At 38.2% G+C, this 26,244-nt stretch overlaps 1 protein-coding gene across 4 annotated transcripts in view; it reads left to right on the top strand.

The window, feature by feature from the left end:
* rxraa (retinoid X receptor, alpha a) overlaps positions 1 to 26,244 on the top strand; it is a 124,002-nt gene that overhangs the window by 22,087 nt on the left and 75,671 nt on the right. For all 4 annotated transcript variants that reach the window (XM_028025429.1, XM_028025432.1, XM_028025430.1 and 1 more), the window contains exon 2: positions 11,845 to 11,958. In XM_028025429.1, the coding sequence (XP_027881230.1) occupies positions 11,845 to 11,958 (114 nt within the window). The remainder of the gene's footprint in view (positions 1 to 11,844; positions 11,959 to 26,244) is intronic.

Genomic DNA, 26,244 nt, shown 5'->3' with positions numbered 1-26,244 from the left:
AACCTGAATTTACTAAAATTATTCTGAGATTTTTAAGATATAGTAAAATAATGGGATGTAATAGCAGTCTATTATCACAAGTACATTTTGCAGGCTTAGTCCACTTAGGAGCAATTACTTTGCTGCTGACTGGAAAGTTTTTGCTAAGTTCAACCTGTGGAAGTATTTCATAATTTCAAGCAACTTGCATGAAAACCTAAGGATAGTGTGAATCCAGAGCGTTCTTGGATGTTCTCAAGAGGATTAATTAGTGTTTTGCTTTTCAAAACTGCATCATATGTTACATTTATTGAGATTCAATATCATCAACTAAATTATTCATCTCTATATTATGCTTATAAACAGAAATGCAGTTCTGTTGACTATAAATTTATGAAACTTTACGTACATTAGCGCCAGATCAACAAAATTGAGATGTTTAGGAAATCAGTTAAAAATCTTTAATATTATTAGAACCAATCTTTTTCTTTTACACCATAGATGTAGTTTATAATGGAAGAAATATTGAAAACAGTCGGGAGTAGTCTATTCTGGATATCCTATTGCAAAATATAAAAGTTTTGTCTCAAGCTACAACAGCTACTGCCAGCGATGCTGAAGCTGAAACATTTAGTCAGATTGAGAGCGCCGTCGTCTCAATTTATTCTGGAAGCTAAAATGTGCTTTCCACCCCTTCCCTTTGCTCTGTAATCCCTGACAACTTCTGCTTAGCTCCCTGTGAAGGAATGATATTGAATCATTTCTTCACGCTTCACAATCAATTTAGTGTAGATTTGAAATCCTTCTCTAGATTACAGCAATATTTTCCCCTCCTGGATTCCTCCACTCCCTAATGGAGCTTTGCCGTCAACATGTTGAAATCAGCATTGCTGTTTGTTTTTTTTAAATCCTGCATTCATATTTAATGGTTCTGACTGAGAAATGCATTTTAGCAAAAGAGTGCACCTAAATACATACCAGTTTATCTGTAAATGTCCTCATATGTTCTTCAGTAATACATTCTTTTTTGTGTTTTATTTTTTATTTGCAGTGTTAGGCCATTCTGGAATCAGTTCCAGATGCTCTCATGTTAGGTGTTTTTGATCTACTCATCTTTTTTATATAGCATAAGAGACTCAAACATACTATATTTTTATTTTCAAGAATACAATTGTGTGATTTCATTTTAATTTAATCGGATTGGATCCCAATCTGACTAAATGTCTGGATTTTGTTAGAATGGATTTTTTGGATCTGAATTTAATTTGGTCTGAATTGGATTTTGAATGTTTGAACACAAACTGGGCTAGTTTGTGAATTCAGTTCAGTTTAAGAATTTTATGGGAAATTTGCGCTGATATTCTCAGCGCAAATCTGAGTCTGAACATGTTATATATTAGATATGTGATTTTTTGTTGTTTTTTGTATTCTAGTCGGTGCAGTTTATATAGCGCCAGTTCCTAAGAAAAAGACAAAAAGAAACATGGACCAGGGGTAATTTCAGAGAAAAAAGACAGAATTCTAGCTTAATAGTTGCAATAATTGCAAATGTTGCATAATGTAGAGTGGAGATGTTTTAGGCCAAAGATATTCTTTTTTATTATTATTATTCAAGGCATGTTTTAAGAAAAGCATTTGCTTGTTCTGGCTTCTCACCTGTCTGAAACAAAAGAAGAAAAAAAAAAATTTTAACTGCAGATTGTGATTTGACTAAAAGGAAAAGGTGTTTCTGCAGGTCAGTGGAATGAGTGCATCAGCAAATAAAATTAAAACAATTGTATAAAAAAGGGAAACTGTTTTCAAGCCTCTGTTCTCATGCTACACACACTTCTCTTTGCATTTAGGCATTCCTTGCCTTTCTGTCTTACTGAATGTGAAGGCTGCAGACACTGGAGAGGGACAGGTAGAAGAACTGCCAGGCTACTCCAAAGTCATGTTGTAGTGGAAACAACTAATGGAAGCTATAGTTCCCTCAAAATCAAAACTTTGGAAACTCACTATGTATTATAGTTTGACTCTAATTTCTTGTTCCAAGACTGTTTTTCGCAATTTCTCCTACTCCTGTTCTCTCGTTTTCCAGATGCTGTCTGGTCGTTTTGTTCCTTCAGCATTTCGTACCTCATGTAATGTGGTTCTTTTGTTCATACAAATTTCCAAATGATTTTCTACCTGACTTTTTTAAGCACAGAAAAGAGTGGACATTTTATAACAACCAGGCATTAGTTTGTATGCACAATCTTTAATCACATTGACAACCGCCAATTTTAGTTAATTTTCCTAAATCTACTTACAGCTGATTACCAACAAATGTGGTTAATTAATAATATCTCAACATGTCACTGTTGATGGTTGACAAAATGTTTTGCAGCTTTTTAAGAAATTTCAATCTTTCAGGAAATTATTTAAAACAGGTGTTTTTATCCTGATGTAAATTTACTTCACAGTAGCTGAAATTGATTAAAAATTTTTCTTTTGAGCAGGAGTAAGTCAAAGATTTCATAAAGATCTGTGACACAAAGTGATTCGGGTTTGAATTTTATCTTTCATCACTCAGCTGTCTGGATCTGACCAGATGTTTTAGAGCATGCTCATGAGAGAGAAAACAAAATCAAACATGGATGGCAGGACAGGTCCTTCCCTTTGTTTTTTGACTTAGCAATTTTCATGTTTACATCCTCAGTGCATGAACACAAGCTGTGCTTTGCCAGTGTGGGAGGATGAGGTTAATGGGGGGCTCTGTGGAGGCAGAAGCGTGGGTGTGTAGTCAATTTAGCAGGCTAACAGGAAACGTGCTCCGGGATCCAGGCGGGCAGTGAGTGGGACATGGGTCGCGTAAACTCTTTGGGCCTCAGAGCTTCCTTTTAAATATCCCTTCACGATCATTCCTCTGTGTATTGGAAATCCAAGTTTTTCTTTTACAGTACCTTCAGTGGCCGAGTTAAAGTTCTTTGATAATGCAACTACTCGATTGAATTTCTTCTATCAGAATGCAGCCATCTATCAAACAGAAAAAACTGTGATTTGCAGTGCTCTGGAACACTGCAAATCACTGTGAATGTTGCAAAACTGTGGACGAAATCCACCCGTGATCCATTTGAGGAAGCCCATAAACCTAAGCTGTATCTCTCCCTTTCTGGTGGTAATATTTCACAGCTGAGAGAGGCCAGTGTGTGTTTTGCCAAGGGCTGTTGGTGTGGGTAGATAGTCTGTCATGTGAACAGCTACTGCAAAGATCAGCGGAGGGATAGTAGATGGTTAAATGTTTCTTGTCTCTGTCCCTTTGGTGAAAGAAGCCTCTTTTACCCTCACAGTCCAGAAATCACACAAATTTGATTAGGAGTCATTTGCCCAAGGAGCAGCTCTGGCTGCCAGGCCGCAGTGAGGCCCTTGTTCTCCTATTTGCCCTGGAGAAAGGTTCTGACATGCAGAAGTAGGCTTTGAACCAGCCCCTTTCTTTTTTTCCCCTTTAACCTCATTTACCATACTCTTTCAGTTTTTCTTCCTCCCCCGTGTCTGTCTGGGCTGCTCACCGTTGGGCTGCCTTTGGCTTCATCATGTCACAGCAAGAGAGACAAATGACTGTTATAAATAATCAGGAACTGGGGCTTTGGTGTGATCTCTGCAAAGGACCGTTGAAGTTTCATGTTTTATGCAATCCGGAGAGAGAAAGACAAGGTGATCTTTTTTTTGGGAAAGGTGAATTTGAGAGACAGGTTGTAATGAAACCCACTGCCAAAGCGCATCCATCTGCCGTTTAGCCTGAACTAGTCCCTGAATGCAGTTTCTGACTCTAAATCTACTTAGTGGCTGATATCTATGCAGGTGCACTGAGTGTCTGAGGGAGCCAAGAGTTTGGTTTTGGCATAAATGTGGGTGTAGAAAACGAGATTTTTGCATGTGGTTGAGTTGATTATTCACACCCACAGTGGCAAGAGAAATCTTGCCAAGCCGTTTTGTCAGAATTATATTTAGTATTCTTCATAACATGGTACATGCTTACAGTATGAAACTGTGTATATAGAGTATATATATATACATATATATATATGTATATATATATATATATATTTTTTTCCTTTTAACTGAAAACTTCAAAACTGTCTTTTTATTAGCTTTCTTATCATGCAGGCCATTAGAAATAAGATTTTTACATGTTTTGCTGCTCAGGATTAAAAATATATTATCGTAAATAAAGTGTAGTGAGGTTGTTAAATTAAATGGTGTAACGGGATCATCTTTCTTGGAAAGAGATAGCATTGTTCAGCTAGAAAAGGGCAGAAGACATCAACTCTGCTTTTGAATTGTTTTTGTGGTTCCATTTTTGGTACGAGATAGTAAAAAAAAAAGTGAAAAGTCACAACAAAACCAGGAGCAAATCTTATCGGAGACATTTTGAGGTATTAACAGATTGTGAAAGTGTGGATTCTAAGCTGTGGATTCTAATAATCAAACACAAAGGAATAAAAAAAGAATAATATGCTGTATCTCCTCCTTTCAAATGTGCAACTTATTGGTCAAAACCAATAATGAGTGCATGAATAGCCAAAAAAAGACACTATGCTAATCAGTTTTTGGTTTCCCCACTACAAAAATCACTATTTTGTCAGAAATTCATGGTTTTTATTTTTGATTTTCTTCATTTCTGCTCTGGTGACTTGCTCCCAGTTTTAAGTTGGATAATAACAGAACTTAATTCCCACATACCAAAAATATTCCTATAAATTCCAGTTTTCAAAAGCTGATAAAGTTTGCTTCAGGTTTGTACTTTTTAATCCAGACAATGGATTATTTTACTTCAGTTGCAGTTTCTCCCCAACCAAAATATAAGACGTTTTGCTAATGCTGGTAGTACAAAAACATTTTAAAAAATTAAATAACTGTTTTAATACTTATTTTTTCATCTGACAAAGGAAATTCCCCTTGGCATTTAATTGCTAATTTTTGATTGGGCTCATAACTTGAGAGCTATTTAGCTTTATAAGAAATTTTAATTCATCCAGAAACACTGCATAACTTCAGAAATAATAAAAAATATATATATTCAATTCAATTTAGCCCATATACAATGTTATCTGGACTGCATTAGAATTATTTGCCTTAAATATTAGCACACAAAACATAGGTAACTTAAACATTTTCATTGTTTTAAAACTTGTACTTACAGGTTCCACCTTTAACATTAATGTTTGCCATTGTGAATTGTATACCTCAGTTTACTCTCCTGTCTCTCCGTTAAAATACACACCTATTACAATCAGACAGAAATGTTAAAGAAAGGTGCTCTTGTTCCTTTCAAAGTACCTTGCTTTGTGTCTCGCAGAAACTTGAGTTGCTTAATAAGTCATTCAGTAAAACTGTCCAGTTGACTTTTTATTGCCGCTTGAGACCTAAATAGCAGGCAGTTCTGCACAGTTCCAGAAACAGACGCCTGTCTGCAGATTTTAGTCACCTTTGTCCTTCTTTCAGACGAGGACAAAGCGCCAGCATCGTTGTCATTTTGCTCAGGAACATTTTGCAGACAGGTTTGGGTTGTTGTGGCTGAACCTGAAAATGTTGTCTTCCTGCCAAGGTCTTTTTGGGCATCTGGTTCTGCAGTCTGTTTATGCTTCCGTTAGGACTAAAGAAGCCCTCGGGTAGCTCATGTTGCCCTAAAGGCAGAGAAAATTGTGCGTCTAAGAAATCCACTCCGCTGTGTAAAATGTCGTATCGAATTCTTTTATTTTTTTCAGTTACAAGCCCTTGTACTCAAATCTCAAATGTGCTACAAATGCAATGAGATTTCAAACCAAGCCCATTTTTTTTAAAATCTCAGACCGTGGATAATCTTTTAAGAAACATAAACAGTCTTAGCCCTCAATACACACAGGCATGAATCGAAGGAGGGTGTGTTTTGTATAAAACAATGGTCAACACATATGTATTTTGTTATTTTAAACTAGGTCATCAAAGCTGGCTTTGTTGTTGTCCAATATTTGCTCCATAAGAGATAAATAAAACCTTTATAGGTAGATTTCTCTTCTTTATAATGAATTTGAGTTTTATGAGGGAAGAAAAATATATCTGCTGATGGAGCACATATGCCCAGGAATGTCAAAGATTCCTTCCCTGCTCGCAATGCGGATCACAGCAGGATGCAGCACGTTTAGTGTTTGATTAGAAAACGATGGGTTTTAATGTGCAGATAGCTTCAAAGATAAAACTGCAAATAAAATAGAGTTGCATCAGCAGCATACAGGCATGGAAATCATTTTAAAATGGATGATAGAAATGCAAACAATGGTGTATATTAATTAGGGGCACATTGAGGTTCTTAGCAGGGCTATGATGGGTCATCAATAGTGAATAACTAAAATGTGCTTTCATTTTGTACAAGGTTTTTCAAGGACTAGGTCCAATTCGATAATTACCTTTTCTTTATCTAAAACTCCCTCATATTCAGTTGAAATGAACAAAGCACTGCACAAATGGGAATATTTTATTTCAATGAAACAGAAAATCCACTATGATGGACACAGTATTTTAGACATGTAGAGAAAACACTCGATTTAACAACAACAGTCTTCAAGGTTGCTGTGGAGGACAGACAATGGAGGCTGCTGGATGGGTGTGTGTGGGGATGGGTCTTTTATGGTTTCCTTTTCCTCATGTGGACCTTTGAGGCCTACTTTAGAAAATGGCTGAAGGTGAATGGCATTCACAATGGTTAAGTATAGCAATTAATGGCTTCTGCTGGTCCATCCCTCTGTGCACTTTACAAATGTCTTACACCCTGGTTTCCCGTGAGGGAAACTATTTTTTATTACACCTTGGAGATGCTGTGAGGGCCCTGATGAACTTTGACCTTGGGCTTGATCACCAGGGCAGTAAGGAAAACGAACAGTAACCAGAAATTTAAATTGTGCTTTATTTTTGTTAGATTTTTCAAAGTGAACCTGCTAGTTTAAAAATATCCCTAAATCAGCATGGTTCACTTCTGCTCTCATCTGCTGGTTTTGTTGCTGTGGTAAATTTACACATCTATGTTTAATTAGAACCTTGTCATTAAAGCTCTGTTTTACAAGTGAGTCTATCAATAAAAACCCTAGTTTCATTAGCAGAGCATCTTTTAGGCTCTCCTTCATTAACACCAGACTGTGTACGCTATATGTGATTTTGTCTGCAGCCCAAATTTAATGAGGAAACCTCCAGCATGTTTACAGTACCCTGAATGTCTATGATCTGTCTTAAAGAAAATGGAGTTTGGCTGTTTGAGGCAGGCAAGCAACAAACAACCAAAAAGTTTGAACATTTGCAGATAGAGTTCCTTGCAAAAGTATTAGTTTTGTCCCGTAACACTCACAAACGTCTATATATTTTATTCTAATTCTAATGATAGACCAGCAGATAGATGTGCACTGATTATACTGATAGCATGATTAGGACTCAGAAATACATTGAAATTTGTGTTGTGGAACACAATGTGAAAAGTTGAAAGGACCTAAATAGTTTTACTCTTTCTTTCTGTTTCGAAATGAAAAGCAACATCAAACATTCTTGCTCAAATATGCGAGCCAAGACATAACGATGCAGGATGAACTCTGGGATTTAATGACGAGACATGTACCAACCTTTACCACTCATGGCAGCAGATCCTCGACCTGCACAAGCATGTCCACCCGCTTTCATCGTTTACTCTGAGGCCACAAAAGTAAAACAACTGAAAATAAGTCAGGGTTCAGCCAAAAGAATAAGATGGATATGTGCCTCCCAAATCTGCGGTTTTCCAAATATTTTCTCAGCCGTCACGTTGCTGAATGTTTTATTAGCTTCGTAATTATATTTCTTGGAATCGGTTGTTTTTTAAGTCAAGTAATGAATCATTTGCAACCGACAAAATTTTCATCTAAGTCAGAGATGTGTGTTTACATTGAAAATAGCAAAGGATAAAGTTTCTATTTTTTTATTTATTTTTTTTCAACAGATGCTGAGATTATGTTCTAAAACTAATTTGTCCCACTTTCCTCTGCTCACTCTCAGCTTTAGGTAAAAATCCAACTTCATACTATAACATAACTATGTCTCGTGGGAACATTTTTCCAGTGGATAGCTTGGAGTGTGGGGCTTTTTTTTGGTGGTGGGGGGCTGCTGTCTCCTTAATTTACTCCTGATTTTGGAAAAGTGCAGCTTGACTGGGGAGGGTTGGCTCATATGCTAATGCCTTAATGTTCAGTGACATTGCTCAGAACTTGGAGCATGTGTCACTGTTTGCCCTTCAACCTCTTTATACAAAATGGTTTGTACTTTGTTCCTTTAAAAGTTGATGCTTTTGGCTAAGATGGAATGTGGTTAAGCAAATTAAACCTTTTTTCCCTACTCTAATTCACTCTTAAACGGCATTTCTGCTACCCTTGGACTCATGGTATGGAGGAATACTTTCCGGTTATAACTCTGAAAGACTCTTTGTCTCAAAAGCCTGGGAAGAAGGCACAGGCACAGTCTACGTAGCTTTTTATTTGTAGCACATTATTTAAGTCATTACCGTTTTTGTGTATGCTAGACTCGTTTTTTGAAATATTTTCTTTCCAGATCTGTATTTACTGTTTTTTTTATGTCAGGAAGATCATTAAACCATTCCAGATTGAGTTTTGAGGTCAATACCATCAACATCAATACCAGACTTTAAAAAGCTAAGCAAAGAGATGAAGAAGGATGGTTTTGTTCTGGGGCTTTCAAGCAAAGAAGGATTCTTCATAAAATGACTGTTGTACAACAACAGAGTTACTTCAGTCAGAAGCTTCCTCAGAACGGCAGTGACAGAGACTGCTACAGAAGATTTGCCCACAGCCATCCATTGGTATCTTCAACAACTCTTTGAAGGATACAAATTATAAAATTTAGTTTCCCTTTGGGAAAACGAAAGTATTTTTCAGTTTAATTGCTTAGAAACTCCGGTACTTGAGGAAGTCAGACAAGATTGAATTATTCTACACTGACTGCAAACCTTTGAAGCCCAGTTAGTGGAAACAAAAAATTTTATTTTTCCTAAAAAAATATAGTTAAAATCTTGTCCTGCTTTGGTTTGGGAACTGGATGTATTATTACATCCTCCTCTGAACTTAATTCCAATTGTTTGAGTATTTGAAACCCAAGCCAGGCTCTAAAGTTATTGTGCATATTTATTAAGATAAACTGTCAGAGCATCACAGTTTTGGCTCTCCATGTTGCCATTGTTCTCAACGACACCCATAAAACTGTATTTGAAAGACACTTATTTTGTTTTTAATATTTACCAACATCTGATAACAATTGTGTGCTTTGTACACAACAAGATAAATGATCTGAGGAAAATCATTTGTGCTTCTTGTGTAATATTTTGAAGTCTCTCTTCATCTTAAGTTTAATTAGCGATTTTCGAAATGATCTCAGTCCGTGCTTGCCTTTGCTCCATCAGATTCTGTCAAAGCTTTGAGAGAAAAGCATCAAACATAAAATCTCCCCTGGTCACACATCTGCATAACTTCACACGTGCACATCAGTTTTTGCTCGCGCACCCACCACAAACATGCTAAAAACATATCAGCATCCAAGACAGCTTATGATGGGGAACTAATTCAATATCCCTTTTCCTGTTTTAAATGTCACTCTTTGAGCTCATCTGGAGTGACATGTTTTTCATGCTGGAAATAAAAGAGCTTTATTGGGCTCTGAACAGAGTGACTCGGGAGGGAAGAGGCAGCAGGAGGGCGGCTTCTTCTACTGATGTTTGCTGGAAATCCAAAGGTCTTCAGAAGAAATGAATAACGTTAGAATTTTCATAAGTTTGTCGCTGCATCGTGATCCCCCCCGAGTCAATAAAAACGGAGCATCTCAAAGTGCACAAATAAATCTGAGCTTTGCTAGAAGCTACAATGTCAGTCAGCGAAATGCCTCTCATATGTCACTTAAAGTTTGTTTAAGGAATCATCAAGTAGGGAATACAGAATCTGTTTTTGGTCCTTTTGGTTCCAAAACACTGTAGCAATATCTTCTTTTTTTGGTTTTGTGCTAGACAGGCATCTAAATATGCCAGATTTAGCCACATGGGCTAAATTTCCTTTGTAGTCCACTGGCAGGTTTACAATAAAAAATAAAGAACAACTGACAAAAGAAAAAAAGGTCTCTTTTAGTTAGTTTGTTTGTTTGTTCCCTCTTTTTTGCCAAATGACCGGTGAGTGCTTGGCTGGAGGGGCTGCAGCCTCCACAGTTGCCTCATTGTGCCAGATAATGACCACCCCATTGAGAGTGACCCCCATGACCTCAGAGACAGACAGTAAGACGGCCTGGTCCAGCCCCTCCAGGCATCCTCTATTGTGACATTTTGCCCACGCAGAGCAGCACAACTCATAGCGGTACCCAAATGCCTTTTGCCTTCCACCACTCCACCATTAATTATCATCCTGTTGGTTCGTTACACTGTTCAGTAGTTTTGATCCAAATGCAGATGAAGGTCGTGGTGAAGTCCAGCTCTATATTCTAATAAACTGCAGCCCAATTTATTAGAATATAATTGAAAAATTAATTCATTCCAGTATTTCAATTTAAACTCAATTTATAGATTAATGTCGCGTATGTTGCATGTCTCCTATCTTCCCATTAAAAACATGTTACATGGAGCTAAATGTGATGAAATGAAGCAGACAGTTCTGTTATGTCTTTGAATTGTATTTATCACTTTTTATTATTCTCTGGCTTGTATAATGCATATGGATTGAGATTTATGAAGTGGAATTCACTGCTCTGCTGAAGTACTTTACATTACTGTCTTATTTTATTTCAACAAAAGACTTTTACACGATATTGTGATGAGGGAATTACACAGCGTTCATTTAGATACATGCTGTTAAGCCTGATATACTTAAATAAAAAGTATGTTTTATTTAAATGTTATATATTGTATAAAAATGTAATATCTTTACATTTTGTTTTAAAAAATGGCATGCTGGACATAACTTTTACTCTAATCTCTACTGGTATAATCATAATAATATGATGCTTCTTTTATTTGCTCAGCAGCTTTTTGCATGTTTCCGTTGGTATTTTGATCATTTTCTGTTTGGTGATCAGCTCCAAGTCTTTGAGGTTAGAAAATCTCAATCTTTAACTTCTTCCTCAGATTCTCTGTTAGAATGAAGCTCCGCTCCAAAACATTATTACATTGTTATTACAGTCTGAAATAACATGTTAAATTAAAAAGTCTGCCAGGAGTATGAAGAAATCTGGCTTCAGCTGTATATAAGGTGCTTCAGATGTTGTCTCTGGTTCAGGTGAGAGAATTGTGAGTGTGGTAGCTCCTGAAGCAGTGCCTCCAGCTGCAGTTCACACCTTGTGAATCTCCCTCAAGCTTTGGATTGAAGTTTGCTTCTCAATCCTCTCAAGTTAAACCTGTTGCTTGCAGCCTCTTTTTTTTTTCCTTTTTTTTTTTAACCATACTCTTACTTTCACAGAATTTTCTATTTATATACTTTGACACGGCACTCTCAAAAGATAACCTCCTGAGCAGTGGTCAATCAGATACAGTGATACTGTGAACATTAAACCAGGTATTTACACTGTTGAGAAAATGAAAAAAAAACCATTTCCAAAAAGTTTCTTTTTACAGTGGAGCTTGAAGAAAATGCAAAATGTGTACTTTCTGAAATTGGGCTTAATAAAAGAGCGGACTGCTAGAAGCAGATGGCATAGCTCGCCAAATCGTCACAGACAAGTTAATTGTAGAATATTTTCTATTGCGCTTTTTTTCTTCCACTCAACTTTTTGAAAAAATACTATTTGTCTCTTTTTAATTTGTCTATCAAATGTTAGTCCTATTTATAAATTCCTAATGCATTTTTCTTTCATATGTTGCAGGGTTTTTGAAGCCCCAGTGCTCATTGGCTCCCCCCATGCAACGAGGTCGTTCGTCTGAGGCGTGTTCATGTTTCAGCGGTGTTTGTCCCCTCCATCAGCGTCGCCTATCCTCAGGTAACCGTGGAAACAAAGCTGTTTGTTGTTTCTTTTTTTCCTATTTGATATGTGAGGAAACAAAATGTCAGACACGAGGATTTTATCTCATTCATTTGCTATATTAAAGTGCACACATTGTCCTAATATGCTGTATACAACATTGTCTAGTATTCAAAAGTGCAATTTCTTCTCGTCTTTCTGCTTTCATAAAATTTTTTGCTGTGTCCAGTTCTGCGTTTTGTCAAAAATAACTTGCTTATGATTCAGAAAGTTTCCAACAAACTTCCATATGTTTCTTAGTCCTTGCTGGAGTTTTCATGTGGTGCAAACTGTTGCTTGATGCTGCAAAAACACTCATGCGCATGTCACTGCCTCCGGTCAAAGATGTGACTGTGGGCGTCGCTCACATGCAGCTCTCAGTCTGTTTTTATGATTAATCTTGTCTTTGCGTGCTGAGAACTGATGGATAAGGTAATAGAGGTGTTTTGAGATCGCCCACTTCCTTTCTAGCACTCTGGCCAGCCTGAGCCGAGCTCTTTCTGGTGTAAAGCTAATGAATAGGGGTCCAAGCTATGCGGAACATCTTGTTAATGCTGATAGATTCCTTCCCTGAGGCTAGCTCTATCTGCAGCATCGTTGCTGAGGCTGGCTGTGCTGGCCATCATGTGAGGAAAGCATGACTTCTATGGCCGGATAAAGCCAGTTCCACTTGTAAAAAGCTCAATTGGAACATTTGATTATATGTTGTTCTTTTGTTTTTGTTTTTTTTTAACCATGAACTTGGATTTCCCCGGCTTTGCAAAAGTAATCGTGCCCCTTGAACGTTTCCATATTTATTTACATACAACCCCAAACTTCAGCATAGTTTACTGGGACTTTATGTGGTAGATCAACACAGTTCATTGCTGGGAATTGGAAAATGATGCATGGTATTTAGAATATTGTACAGATAACAAATCTTGAAGTTGTGACAGTCCTCTTTACTTTGATCCCTCTACATGTAAGTAAACTCAAGAGCTGTAAATTGTCTTCAAAACCTACATTGTCTATAAATAGTCAAAAAAAATGATCTCATTGTCTTTTAGAGAGCCCCATTCCATCTGTCGTCTAAAATGTAGAGTATGGCACAACTCCATCAAACAATGATCGCCCACTTAAAACTAGTCTGATGTTATGACCAGAAGCAGCCCATAGTTAAATTGGAGAAGCCGCAGAAGTCCACAGTTTAGGTGAGAGAAATTTCTGACATGTATTATTGTACTAATTATTGTGAAATCCACAAAGCTGATTTATGATTAAGAGGACGAAAGATGTTGTAAATGGAAACCCATGAGAATCCCATATAGAGGACACCTACAAACATGTAAATGAAGTTGGTCTTGTCAGGTTTTATTTGTTTTAGCATATGTGGTGGAACATTATCCTGATCACATCCCGAATGTTAAAACTAATGACAGAATAAATACATTTCAGAGCAAAGTCAAATTTAGAACCTGTGCAAGAGTTGAAAGTTGATTTTCATAGATCATCTTCCTCCAGTCTGACTGATCTTGCTCTATATTTGTTTGGGCAAAAGTTTCAGTCTGTAGTTGTGCAAAAGTATTAGACAGTCTGCAGCAAAGGTTAGCTTTCTGAACTGTTGACTGCGGCGTGTTGAATACAAAACACAAATTTTAGAAACATACACCAGTTTCCTTCAATTTAGTAACTATTCATTACTTTGTGTTGTCTGAGAAATATTTGTATTTGCAAAGTGACAGAATATGGAGTAAATACCTCTTCAATGCACTGAAGCAAATAATTTCTTATAAACCCCCAGAAACCAACTTATTTTTTTAATTTTAGCATCATAAACAAATATTTTTTTTGGTTCAAATGTTTTTAATGGCATCTGAATTGATGCCTGTGTTGTATTTAGCCATTTTCCAGAAACATAAAACACTTCAATCTTGCTTAGTTATTTCCTACTGTGTTTTAAGAGTCTTCTTATTGGCATAATTGGATCAGAATTCTTCATTTTTTAATTTCTTCATGGATTGCAGGTGCTTATTACTAAACATATATTTTGTCTTTTGAAGAATGCAAACATACACAAACAAAAAATTTTATTCTCTGCATGTAAAAACAATGGAATAAGTTCCATTTGAGTTTGAAGTATAGATCAAACTGCCTGCAGGTCTTTGCAAATTAAAAATCATTCTGGGTGACAGCTGAACTTTTTTAGAGCAGAAAAAATCCCTAAACTACTTATGTAATTACGCTGATCAAATCCGGACGACATTTCTTTGGCTTCTTGTGGTTTTTATCATAATACGTTTGATGTTTGGAATAAAGGTTTGTTTGCTGGGGGAAAAAATGCTGTATTTTCTTTCTTCTTAAAATATCTATGTACATTCCTTCCAGAGATTTTTAGAGAAACTAGCAGCAAGGCTTTACTAATCAAATGCTCTTGATTAAATAATTACATTCGGCATCGGCACTTTTTAAAAGGCAGGAAATTTAGTAGTTTGTCCACCTGGAACATGCAAGATCCTGGTAGCACAACGACAAGAAAGAAATATATCAGCAATAACCTCAGATAAGCCACTGATGCTTCCTAGAAGGCAATATCCAAACAAGTTAAGCCCATCATACTTGAACATCAAATATTTTTCTCAAATTCAAAACATTTTAAAGTTCTGCTTTTAATTTGAAACAATTGCTCCCCAGAACTTCACTCAAGACTATTTTTTAATTGCTTTTCATATTTCACAGCATCACCGTTTATGTAAATTATGTCCACTGATGCTTAGACCATTGCTGCTTTGGAGCACAAGACAAGAAAGTAAATTACAGTTACTTTAATTTTATTGAAATCAAGCCATCATAGTAATAAGCCAAGAGTTTTATTGTGGTGAAAATGTGTAGCTGTAATATATTTGAAATTCATTTTGAAAATATCAACAATTTTCTTTTTTCAGCCATTGAGTCTCATTCAACATGGAAGCTAATTTTAGCATCCAAACAAAAATACTTATTTTTACCTTTTGATTCAGATTTAATAAAATATGGACAATTAATCAGTTAGAAAATAGTTAGATGACAAAAACCTTGACGCTGAGCATATTCAGTCAGTGAGATACATTTACTGCCCTCCCACCCAGATGGTGTTGAGCAGGTTGAGATTCATTTCTGCTGTGGTACTCTGACTTGGCTCTGGTTCCTGTATAGGAAATGACAGACTTATAAGAGCGGCTCATTCTTCCTAAGAATAGACGTCAGAGTAAATTCACCTCTTTGTCAGACTGTGCAGTGCAGTTTTAGGCCCCACAAGCCCCTCTGTGCATATTGAATGTTAAAGTTTTTGACGAGACAAATAGAAGAAGATGAACACATGGCTGATTTGGAAGGGCTGAAGGAGAAACATCTTTTCTGAAAAGAGTATGGCAGCAGGACTGTTTTTATATAGCACTGTTCACAGATACAAAGTCATAAAGTGCTTTAAAAGTTAATGAAGTCCATGACTGGAGAAAATTAAATCAACTTACTCCAGCTGTCGAGCGCTGTGGTAGAAGAGTAATGATTTGGGCTTGGGCTTGACATAATGCAGCCATTGGTACAAACTTGAATTCATCTGTATACCAAAGTCTTCTTTTGCCAAATGTAAGGTCATTTGTTTAACAGCGGAGGTTTGGCACAAAGTGTGTCATCAGTTACAAACTTTTTCTAAATACAGCTGCAAATCTACAACAGAATTACTGAAAATAAAAGAATCAAGGGGATCCACACACAAAATGAATTTTAAGCAAATGTATTTATTTTGAATTTGATTGAAATGTAATCAACATAAGACGTAAGTGAATCCTCGCAAACCCCAGTGAAATGAACCTTCATTGTACAGAAGAATCGGTCAAACGTCTTCTACAGCTTCTGAAAGTGATTGATGCTCAAGGTGCTCTGCTAGCTCCTCGGTCTTGGATTATTGTAAGTTTTCTCCATGACCGCATTCACAGTTGTGAAAACTTTCCTTTTCCCATGACAGCATACCTTTTGAAAGTTGACACCCCTTACTTGCATAAAGTTTTGCGTGAGAAATTTACAGCAGACTATCTTTGCTATTCATGACGAGTCGCAGCACTAGCAAAAAAATATGCCTTCAGCTGCGACTCAGCTCCCATCTGCTGCAGCAATCCCTGAAGACAGTTATTTATTTATTTACCTAATTTTACTTTCCTTTTTTAGTTTTAAGAAAGACATGATTTAAATATATTTGTGTACCCCAGTGGAAGATGTAAGATTTTTTTTTTAATCTTAGGTAAAATTAAACCCCCTCTCCTCAGATGAATACATTTTCATGGACAAGTTTCAGCATGATGAGGCACACACAGTTATTCCACCAACCTCGCCCCCATCTTTCTGCATTTTACACAGTTATCTTGATTGATTGCAACATATTTTACTGTCACAGCTTGTGGTGAGGGTGAATGTGTTTCCAGAACAATCCAGACCATCTGGTTTAGAAGTGTATAGTCTTGCTGAAGTATGTCAAAGGTTTTGGGATGTTTTAAGAGTTTAAGTTTCGAGTCAGATTGGGTTATTTTGTCTGCCTCAAAGGCAAATGAACAGGAGAGCACTTTCAGGGTTGATGAAATTTATTATCACAGTCTTGTTGCTTTTGTTCTCACATGAGATGTTGAAGTAATTCAGTGGTATGTTCGGCAGCCAAGTGAAGAAAAAAAGAGAAGCAATTGTTTGGTTTAGAGAGTGGACAGCCTCTCTAAACTTTATAGTCTGTAATAATCGTGGGTCTAATTATGGAAAGTGTTGCTGTAAATCCACCAGTGTCCCCAGATTGTGTGATTGTCCTCCAACCTCTGCCTGCACCCACAATGACAAGCTGCTGTGGGAGCTGTGAGGCGTGTAGCGGTGACCAAGCAGGAGGTTTTCTGGGAACTGAAGCGAACCTCACTCGGGTTTGGGGGGGTGGAACCGTTTTCATCCGTGATCTGCTGAACTCCAGGCAGCGCACTGATGTGGCTGGGCTCCGGTTTCAGCAGTTTTTACATTGTTCTCCTCCCGCCCCTCACCCAAATAACAAGTTATTGCTGGACAAGGATCGTGAGAAACGTTGCGTTGGTAGCTTTTCTTTAGGATTATTTCAAAAAGAGGGCAACCTTTTACCGTGTTTTTTTGTTCTCTCTTTTAATGAGAAAAATAAGTTATGATGGAAAATGCTGTTTTAACTTCTTTTTTTTTTTGAATTGTGGTGTATGAGGTGAGGCAGGGAGAAAAGCGTAAAAAAGAAAGAGACGGCATTGAAAACAGGGCCTTCACAATGCAGTCCTTGTGCTGTGATTTGGTCTGTCCTCACCGAGCTGAGCGGAGGAATGGAAAAGATTATCCGCAGGAATGTCTGGGGTGCCCTCAAACAGAGCGGGCCGCATGACTGGCCAATAGGAGCAAGGCTTGCAGAGCGGCGGGCTAATTTTTTCCTGATGAACTCAGCCGCCTGCTCCACAATGCAGCCTGATTGCCAGGGCTGAGCTCACATATGGTCTGTGTTTGGAGGGTCCAAATGACAGGACCAATCATGCCTGCAGAGAAGGGGGTTGGAGTGAATCTTAGATGTGAATCTGAAGAGTATCGAACAGTTCTACACTAATCTGACAGCATTTACCAATGCGGTCCATTTTCACTCTCTACTAATGCCTCTATTACACCCAAAGCAAATAAGCACTCACATCTCAGTACTGCCACTAATAAAGATTTAGACTTAATGATTAAAAAGTCAGAAAATACAGAATTTTATATTCAGCAGCATTGTACTCCATGACTCTGAAATAAAATCCAGAAACACTAGTTGGAATTCTGTTGAGAGAACCTCTATCACTTCTATTATCCAGAAATAAGGAAAGAATCCCATTGTGGATGAAAGTCTTAAGTTCTATCTGGCTTTTGCCTCAAGGAACTATAAGGAAGAAGATGTAGATGAAAGTCCCAAGGTTAATAAGATAAAAATTTATCTCTGGGTTTACAATGAGTTGGCTGAATCATCCAGAAGAAATGTATATGTTGGATTAATACAGGGCAATTCTGCATGAAATCCTATTCTAGGCAGCAAAAGAGTGCAGTGAAGGTTCACCTTCTAAATGACAACAACCCTAAACATGTATCTAGAGCTAGAGTGAAGTAGTTTAAATAATGGAACATTCTTTATGTTCAAACAAACCAAAAGTTCAGCATATAACCGAACTGAGAATCTGTGGCAAGACTTGGATATTGTTGTATACAGATACTTTATCCAATCTGCATGTGAAAGAGTAATCGCAAAAAGGTTTTAAATTGTCAGCCTTCAGATGTGCAGAGCTAGCAACAATCTACCCCAAAGAATTTGCTGCTGTAATTGCAGTGGAAGGTGGATTTTCGGATTCGTATAGGGATAAAAATAATGAAGGCTATGTAACATTTTTCTTCCAATATACAATTAGGCCCTCGTTGTGTTAGCCTGTCACATTAAATCCCAATAAAATGCATAGAAATTTGTGGGGTATAATATCTTCTCTAAGTTACTGGATTTCACTGCCTTACAAATCCTGGCATCATCAATGCCTGGCAAGAACCCTTTCTTGCTCGCCAGATTAAACAGCAAACAAGAGTAGTGATATAGCTCCAGTTTTTGCTCTTAATTTATGTTTATGTCCCTAATTCTTTTAGCTTTTTTTCTGTGTAGCTTTTTAGGATCAGCAGTGCAACAATAAGCCATGTGGTGGGCCTCCCGAGCGAAGCAGCGTGTGTTTTGTAGACCTTGTGGTCACGCAGCAGGGTTTAAAACCAGCAGTTGGGGTGAAAAGAGTGTGAAGGAAGCTAAAGAGAGCAGTTCAGTGGGTAGTGGAGGGGGCCGACGTCAGGTTAAAGTGGGTCCTCATGTTTCCCATCGCGGGGTCCCACAGAGGTGAAGAGGGTCACATAGAGGGGCCTCATTATCCTCAGCGTGCTCCTCGCTCCCTGCGCTATAATTGGCTGGCCAGAGTCCATGCTCTCCCAGGCTGCTTCCTGCTAGGTCAGGAGCCAAAGATGCTGGAGTACACCATGCTGCTGTTTACTTGTGCTGGCCTCTATTCATCACAACACAGAGGAGATATTTTTAACGTGCAACTAGAGACGCTTATCTCGAGCAGCAATGTGCTAATCTGAGGCTTTTGGAGCAGTTTACTTTCAGACAGCGAACTGGAGTTTGTCCAGATAAGATAACACTTTTAATTGGCTGCTTACGTTTTGGTTAGTCATTTTTTACCACGAGTTTGTTTTCATATAACTATAAACTGGATGAAAGTAACAAGTTGAAATGAAAAAATGGATGCAATCATAAACAACTGGCTTTGCAAAAAAAATAATAAATCAACTGGAAAACACGGAACAGTGGTCAAGAAGGTTTAACCAAAGATTAGACTGTGTATTGCTCCAAGAGATGACAACCCCCCCCCCCCCCTCCCCCCCTCCAAAACCTCCTTCTATAACTTTACATCCTCAATTAACATGTTAAAGTTCATCACAAACAAAAAGACTGAACAAGAGTTTCTTTTTTGGAAGGGCTGCCAGCATAAAACCTATTTTCTCTAAAAGGAAATTTGACGGCACAACAATCCTAGAGCAGTGTTCTTTGGGCCAATGTGACCTCGGTGAAAATGTTTGGCCATAAAGCACAGAATAAATCCACAGAAGAAAATCCACACAGAATTTCAGGTCAAAATGTCCCATATCAACTATCAGACACAGTGGTGGAGGAGTAATGGTTTGCTTGGCAGCCACAGGTCCTACATTTATTTTGTTTCATGTTGCTCCAAGTTGTCCATTTGGTATGTTAAGTCATCCCAAAAGAACACAGTGGTGGAGCAGCTGAGTCGTTGCTGCAGTCTATGTACCGTAGTTATTTGGTGAAGAACCGTACATATGTTCATGATTCCTCACCATGTGATAAACGTGTCTGATGTGGATACAAAAATCAGTGGAAACAAACAAGTTGAAGCAAAATATCCACACTGCTGTCTGAGTGCATTTCCTCATAATGGGAACAAACTTTCCAAACACTGACTAAACATCCAGGATGCTATGGAGTTGTCTCAAAAAATCAAGATGTACTTGCTGAATCTTTACTCTATTTTTGGTTTTCTCTCTTGTATTTTTCCATTTGAGCCTTCTGTCAAACATGTATGAAACTTCTACAAATTGTCCCATCCGTGGAATATCCCTAAATGACACGGTCCCTGGAGGCCAGCTGCCACCGCAGCAGCCGGGACGCATTGGCAGAGGTGGAGGTCTCTGCGCTGGAACACTCTTATGGCAGCCATCCATGGCGGGTCACTGGAAATCAGAGCGACTAAGCCTTTGATAACTCTCTGAGCCTTTAATCCCCCAGCAGCGGCATCTCAGTGAAATGCTACCTCATTGTTGCAGCTCAGTCCCAGCGGAGAGGCAGAAGAGCAGGCAACCAGGGACAGAGGGCGGGAAGTAGAGGCTCACAGGAAGCAGTCACATCTCTGCTGCCTCTCAGTTGTCATCATCTCCTCTATGTAAATGAAGGTGGTAGAAACAAGGGTTGGGATTTGATCGAAGCTCTTCAGAGGCTGTTGATACTAGTAAACCTCAGTAGTGCAAAGTCAGCAGCTTTTAAATTTAAACCATCATGAGAAAAGCATAATTTAACGTCTAATGAACTATGAGGAGGAATGAAACACATTTATTGTTCAGTTTTCCTTTACTCAGATAGAGCTTGGTGTTAAATACTATTGCTGTTGTATTTTTAGGCTGTAATATATTCTCTCACAGGCAGTTTGCACAGATGAGGTGAGTTGCCATTGTTGCACAGATTCCAGCGGTACTCTGAGTTTTCAGATTATCCCGACCCGTTGAGTGAGATAAATGACACACTATGTGAGACTTGTGGAGAAAAATATGGGGGGGAAAAAAAGAAATTTTGCATTTTTAAATAAACATTAATTAAACATGAATAAGCAAGTTTTCGTTCTGCAGGCCTTGTGTTGCCTAACACAGAACGGCATGTAAATCACACGGAAGCTGGCTGGGTTCCGCTGGACTGTGCTGGGGAATTAACCAAAGGCATGAATATAAACGAGGACGTAGATCTCAACCCAGATATCTTATTCCTGGCTCTGACTCTTCTTCAGCCCAGATGATAGAAAACGCCAGAAACAGCTTGCTGTGTCACTGCACCCTTTCGGGCTACTTGGACCTGATGCTAAGCACCATGTTTACATCACTGGAGCTGACTAAGTATTGAAGGACACTGGCCTCATCTAAACACTGATAAACACTGGAGCAGGAGGATGTGAAAGGACTACATGGGCGTCAGATAAGCGAAAGAGTTGAAAGCATGGCTCTGTGCAAGCGACTTGAACTCTCTGTGTGCATATTAATTTGCTGAAGGCTGGGATAAATATTGGAGATGCATTTCATTAAAATGTTTTCACAAAATGAAATAATACGAAGCATGTCCAGATTCTGAGAACTTCCAATTCATTATGGTTCCTCTTTTGTGTCTTCTTTGTTTGCTAAGATGATTGAAAGAAAACATTGAATTGTGAATCTGGTGTAAAAACAACAGCAGGGCTAAATATTTAGAGAAGGTCAAACCAAAGGAAGAGATTATTTTTCATAATTTATTTGTCCAATACATCTTTTTTTATTAAACAAGCATTTCCTGCTGTTCTGCTCAAAATATCCAGCCTCTGTTAGCTGTAAAAAAAAAAAAAACAAGACTATTTCTCCCTTCCTCTGTTTTTTTTTTACATAACTTTGGAATTTTATATGATAGACTGACACAAAGTAATACATAATTATGGATCACCATTTTTTTTACTGCAGTCACAGATTAAGCATATTTGCACTTTCTTTTTTCAGGTCTTGTTACAAATTCTCAATTTTATTTAGTTTGGGTCATTAAAAAGGATGAAATTCTGTGATATAAGCTTTTATTTTTGCTCTGGCTGTATGTTTAGGGTTGTCCTGTGGAAAGGTGAACCTCTGCCCCAGTCTCAATTGTTTTGTGGTTTTTAATGCCGGTAACACTAAACAATGAAGGATTTAGCATTGAAAACTGTCTAACACGTTTAGTTTTGTAGATATTTCAAACTGCAAAAGGCCATGGTTACAATTTTAGAATGAGTTGAAAACATTTTTCATACCTCTGGTGGACAAACACTGTCCAAATGCACTGTTAACTGTTAAGATGAACTGTTGATTATACATCTCAAAGTAATCCTCTTTGGAATATTTATATATTGTTTTTCTACTCCATAATTCTTCCAACTGAATGCACTCTGGTTTTTAGTTAATATTGTAAACCTTGCGTTAGGCTTCTGCCTCTTGTCAATGATATAAGTGTTTTTGAAAAGCTATCTTATCAGAAAATGGATAATCATTGATTTTAAAATATTTTTGACACTAATGAGAAAAATAATGCTTCATTTAATGAGACTGTGATATATTGCTTGGATGCATTTAAGTATCCTCAAGGTCAGACAGAAATATCAATTATACCAAGATTTGGACAGCAAATAATGGGTGTAAATGTTCATACTTAAAAGATGAGGAAATGAGACAGTGGGTGTTAAAATGAGATGGCGTGATATTTTCTAAAGCTGGTATTTGGTAGGGAGGTAGACATTGATGGTTGGTGTGACTGTCCTACTGATTGAATCTTTATTTCAATTTAAACCATGATCAGAGATTTCTTTTTTTCCAAAATTAAAGCTTTTGTATAAAATTACAAACTCTGAACCTTGTATAACCAGAAAGATAACCAGAAGGATTGTGGATTAGTTTTTCTGCATGCATGTCATTTTGCAAGTATACAAAAAAATCTGACCAGAGCACCTTTCGTTCAAGTCAAGTCAAGCTTATTCGCATATTACATTTCAAGTTCAAAGTGCTTTACATGATTCACATACTATATGGCTTCTAGTAAGCTGTAATGGACTTCTTGTGGGTTTCTTTCAACAATTCCTTTCTTCTCACCTGATTTCCACGAAGGCCAAAGTTGTGGAGTACATGATTAATAGTTGTCCTCCTTGCCTTACTTGTCAAATCAGCGCATTTCATTGTACCATGCTATTTAAATTCCTGGATGCTCGACTGAACAGAGCTCTGATGTTCATAACTTTGGTATTTTATAACTTACCCCTAGTTTAAACTTCTCCACAACTGTCCTTTAAAGCCAACTCAAAACTCTGTCTTGCTGCCTGTAGATCCAGTTCATCCTTTTGCTCACAAACATTAGATGTTTCTCTCCACGTCAGTTGGAATCTGAAAGGGAAAGGCAGCTACACATCATCGGACTTTACGCGTCCCTTCAGCTTCAAATGGGGGAGATGCAGGGTGAGAGAAAAACACAGGCAGTCAGGGATGTTAAGGCATAGAGGAAGGGTGGTGAGTGCGGAGGGTTGGCTGTTGGTATTTTGATGCTAAAGTGATTTGACACGCTTGGCATTATAGCAGGCTTGGTGGTGGGGGGAGGGAGAAACTGCAGCAGAGCGCTTGATCCGAATGTCACCATTGCCGATCTCATGAAGTGGAAGGTCAGAGAAAAGCACCTGCCACCCCTGCTCAAACTGGGTCCGCCCTTGTGCTAGGACCAAAAAGGGCAAACCTAGAAATTGAGAGGCACATTGCAAAGGACGAAGGGCCAAAGATCCTTGTCTTGTGCTCATGAGTGTGGTGAGTGGACGCAGGGTGGCGGACTCCTAACCTCCCAATATCGCATGCCTCAGCTGCACAGCAACAGGCCCACCAGAGTGTGCTAATGCAGGCCAGTACATGCTGGGATGTGAGAGCTGGAAGTGTTTGCAACTCCCACATGCTTTCTCCTCAGAGAGGCACTCCTTGAGGTGCGCGGAGGAAACGAGGGTGGGAGTGATGGTAATGCAGAGGCTAATGGAAATGTCTTGTCAGGACTCAACGTTGTACTGCGAAGCCGACCGCCCTTCGATGAATGTGCACCATGGCCCCAGTGACAACATTTATGCTGTAGACCCTGTTTTACCAAGCAAACATAACAACAGCTCAGATGCAGGTGGCTTCCAGAGCTCAAAAATGAAGAACACAATTGTTTAGGACCGGAGTGAAATTTTACAGCTGTTGGAAGGATGCCCGGAACCGGGTTCTTTCAGCTTCACTCATTTTTAGTCATCCTGTCTGCCAGGGAAAAGGTTTTACCTGCAAGAGTAATTACAGTCATTTCTTACAGATAACAAAGAGAACATCTGCTGCAGTATAGTATTACATCGCACATGTTGGAAAACAAGTTAGGTCACATTATCTACAGTAGTATTGGTAAATTTGCATCAACACTGCTCGGTAGATGATCTGTCAAGCATCAGGGATTTTGAGGGGTATCTCAAAACATCAAATATCATCACAAAGATGTACATCAATAATTTGACTCAGAAAGTACCAGCTGTCAATCAAATTAATGAAAGGGTAATCATTTAGGCTTGTTCAGTAGCCACAAAACCTAGAGAGCTTGGAGTCATGGAGTCGAACATGGACTCCTCTGTCTACCAAACCCTGCTCATTAGCAAGTGAGAATTTCTTCTTTGAAAGAAGTTTTGCCAGTTTTTGGTTGGTAGTATACTTTGGGCTAACACAGTGCCACAGTGGAAAAGACATTAGCAATGACCTTAGAAGAGCAACATCTGTTGCTGCCCACTAACCTGGAAGGTGTTGCCAATATGTTTCAATTCAGTGAGAAGAAAGATTATTGGTGGAAACTGCACCTGTCAATCACCCTTAAGGTGCAGGGTGATTTGGACCTTTTTAGGAGTTATTCTGTGGAACCCTGCCTATTCACATTTCAGTTTTTGCGCATTTGCCTACTCACAGATTTTTCTGTGGAATGTAACTTTAAATTTTCCATTTTCCATTTGCCTCTGTGATTTTTTTTCATAGCGTAAGTATTCAAAAACAAACACAAACACCTGGGCACAATGCTCCTTAATATGCTATTGGCTGATGTTTGCAAAGCAAGAAGAACTACTAGGATGGTTTTCCTTTGTGTATAATTCCCATTAAGGTGTTTTTGGTGTTTGTACTATTCCAATAGGTAGCTGATAGTATTTTTAAAGGGTTCTCAAGTAATTGCAAATTTTAGCTCTGTTCCCTAGCCCGTGTGAATAACTGGGTCCACTGTACTGTCCTTTATTTGTATTCAGTGTTTTACAATATGCTTAATTTGTTGATATGTTCAATTGCTTTTAAGAAGTGTCATGTCATACATTCACACTGCTTTCTGTTCTGAAAAAATCACTCAGCTACAATTTGACGCTATACCGACTCACTGAAGAGGTGTAATAGTACATGTAATAAATTAGAAATATTTGATCAACTTGAACATACTTTGGCCCACCATCACTCTGGGCGCGGTGAGACCAGGGGCATTGTGGGGGAGCTATAGCAGAAAGCTGACCTTTTGCTTCTGCCCAAGCTGCCACCTCAGTCAATATGACTATGATGGAGTAGGGACTGTCGGGGGAGGAGGGAAAAGCACAACAAATGCCACAGGGGGATAGTGTCCAAAAGCCCATTACAGTCACTGATATTGAGCTAATTGATAGCATAGTTGTGCATCACAGATTTTGAAATGGGTAATGGAGGGGGTTGATGATGACATTAGACTGCAGAGTCAATGTTCAAAACACCATCATTTTCATGAGTATTTGGCAGATGGCTTAGGATTCAAGGGGTGGTTCACTTAGCAAGAACTTTATGACTCAAGATTTTCTGCTCAAATATATTTCAGATAATGAAAGAGGCACAATAATGAGATGGCATGAAAAGATCAAAATAACTCCTTGGGAATGTTAAGCCTTTCAATGCTCCCACTGAGCAAGAGTGAACAATGAAAGAATGTGTGCTCTCTTTAAATATGATTATCTGCTTACGTAATAAGTACAGTACCTTGCAAAGGTATTCACACCTATTACATGTTTTCATATTCTCAATGTCAAGGTGAAGGCACTTTTGTGGATGAACACAAAGTTCATGGTTCAAGTCACAGCATGTGTATTCTGTGACGCATCTGGATGCAGTTGGAGGAAGGTGCTCTCGTAAGATGAGACATGCAACTTTAACATGACATGTAACATAAAATTGAGGCTTCACATTACACTGAGCTCGTGTACCCCCCATGAAACCTGGCAGTAACAGAATCATGCTGTGTGGATGATTTTCTTCACATCACACTGTGGCAAGATTTCTTTTTGCAATAAATTGTGCATCTCTTTCCTTCTACTTTACAAATGTACTCTATCA

The sequence above is a fragment of the Xiphophorus couchianus genome, chromosome 8 (genome assembly GCF_001444195.1).
Source record: "Xiphophorus couchianus chromosome 8, X_couchianus-1.0, whole genome shotgun sequence".
Taxonomy (NCBI): domain Eukaryota; kingdom Metazoa; phylum Chordata; class Actinopteri; order Cyprinodontiformes; family Poeciliidae; genus Xiphophorus; species Xiphophorus couchianus.
Note: the sequence above shows the minus strand (reverse complement) of the source record. Positions and strands in the feature narration are given on the sequence as shown.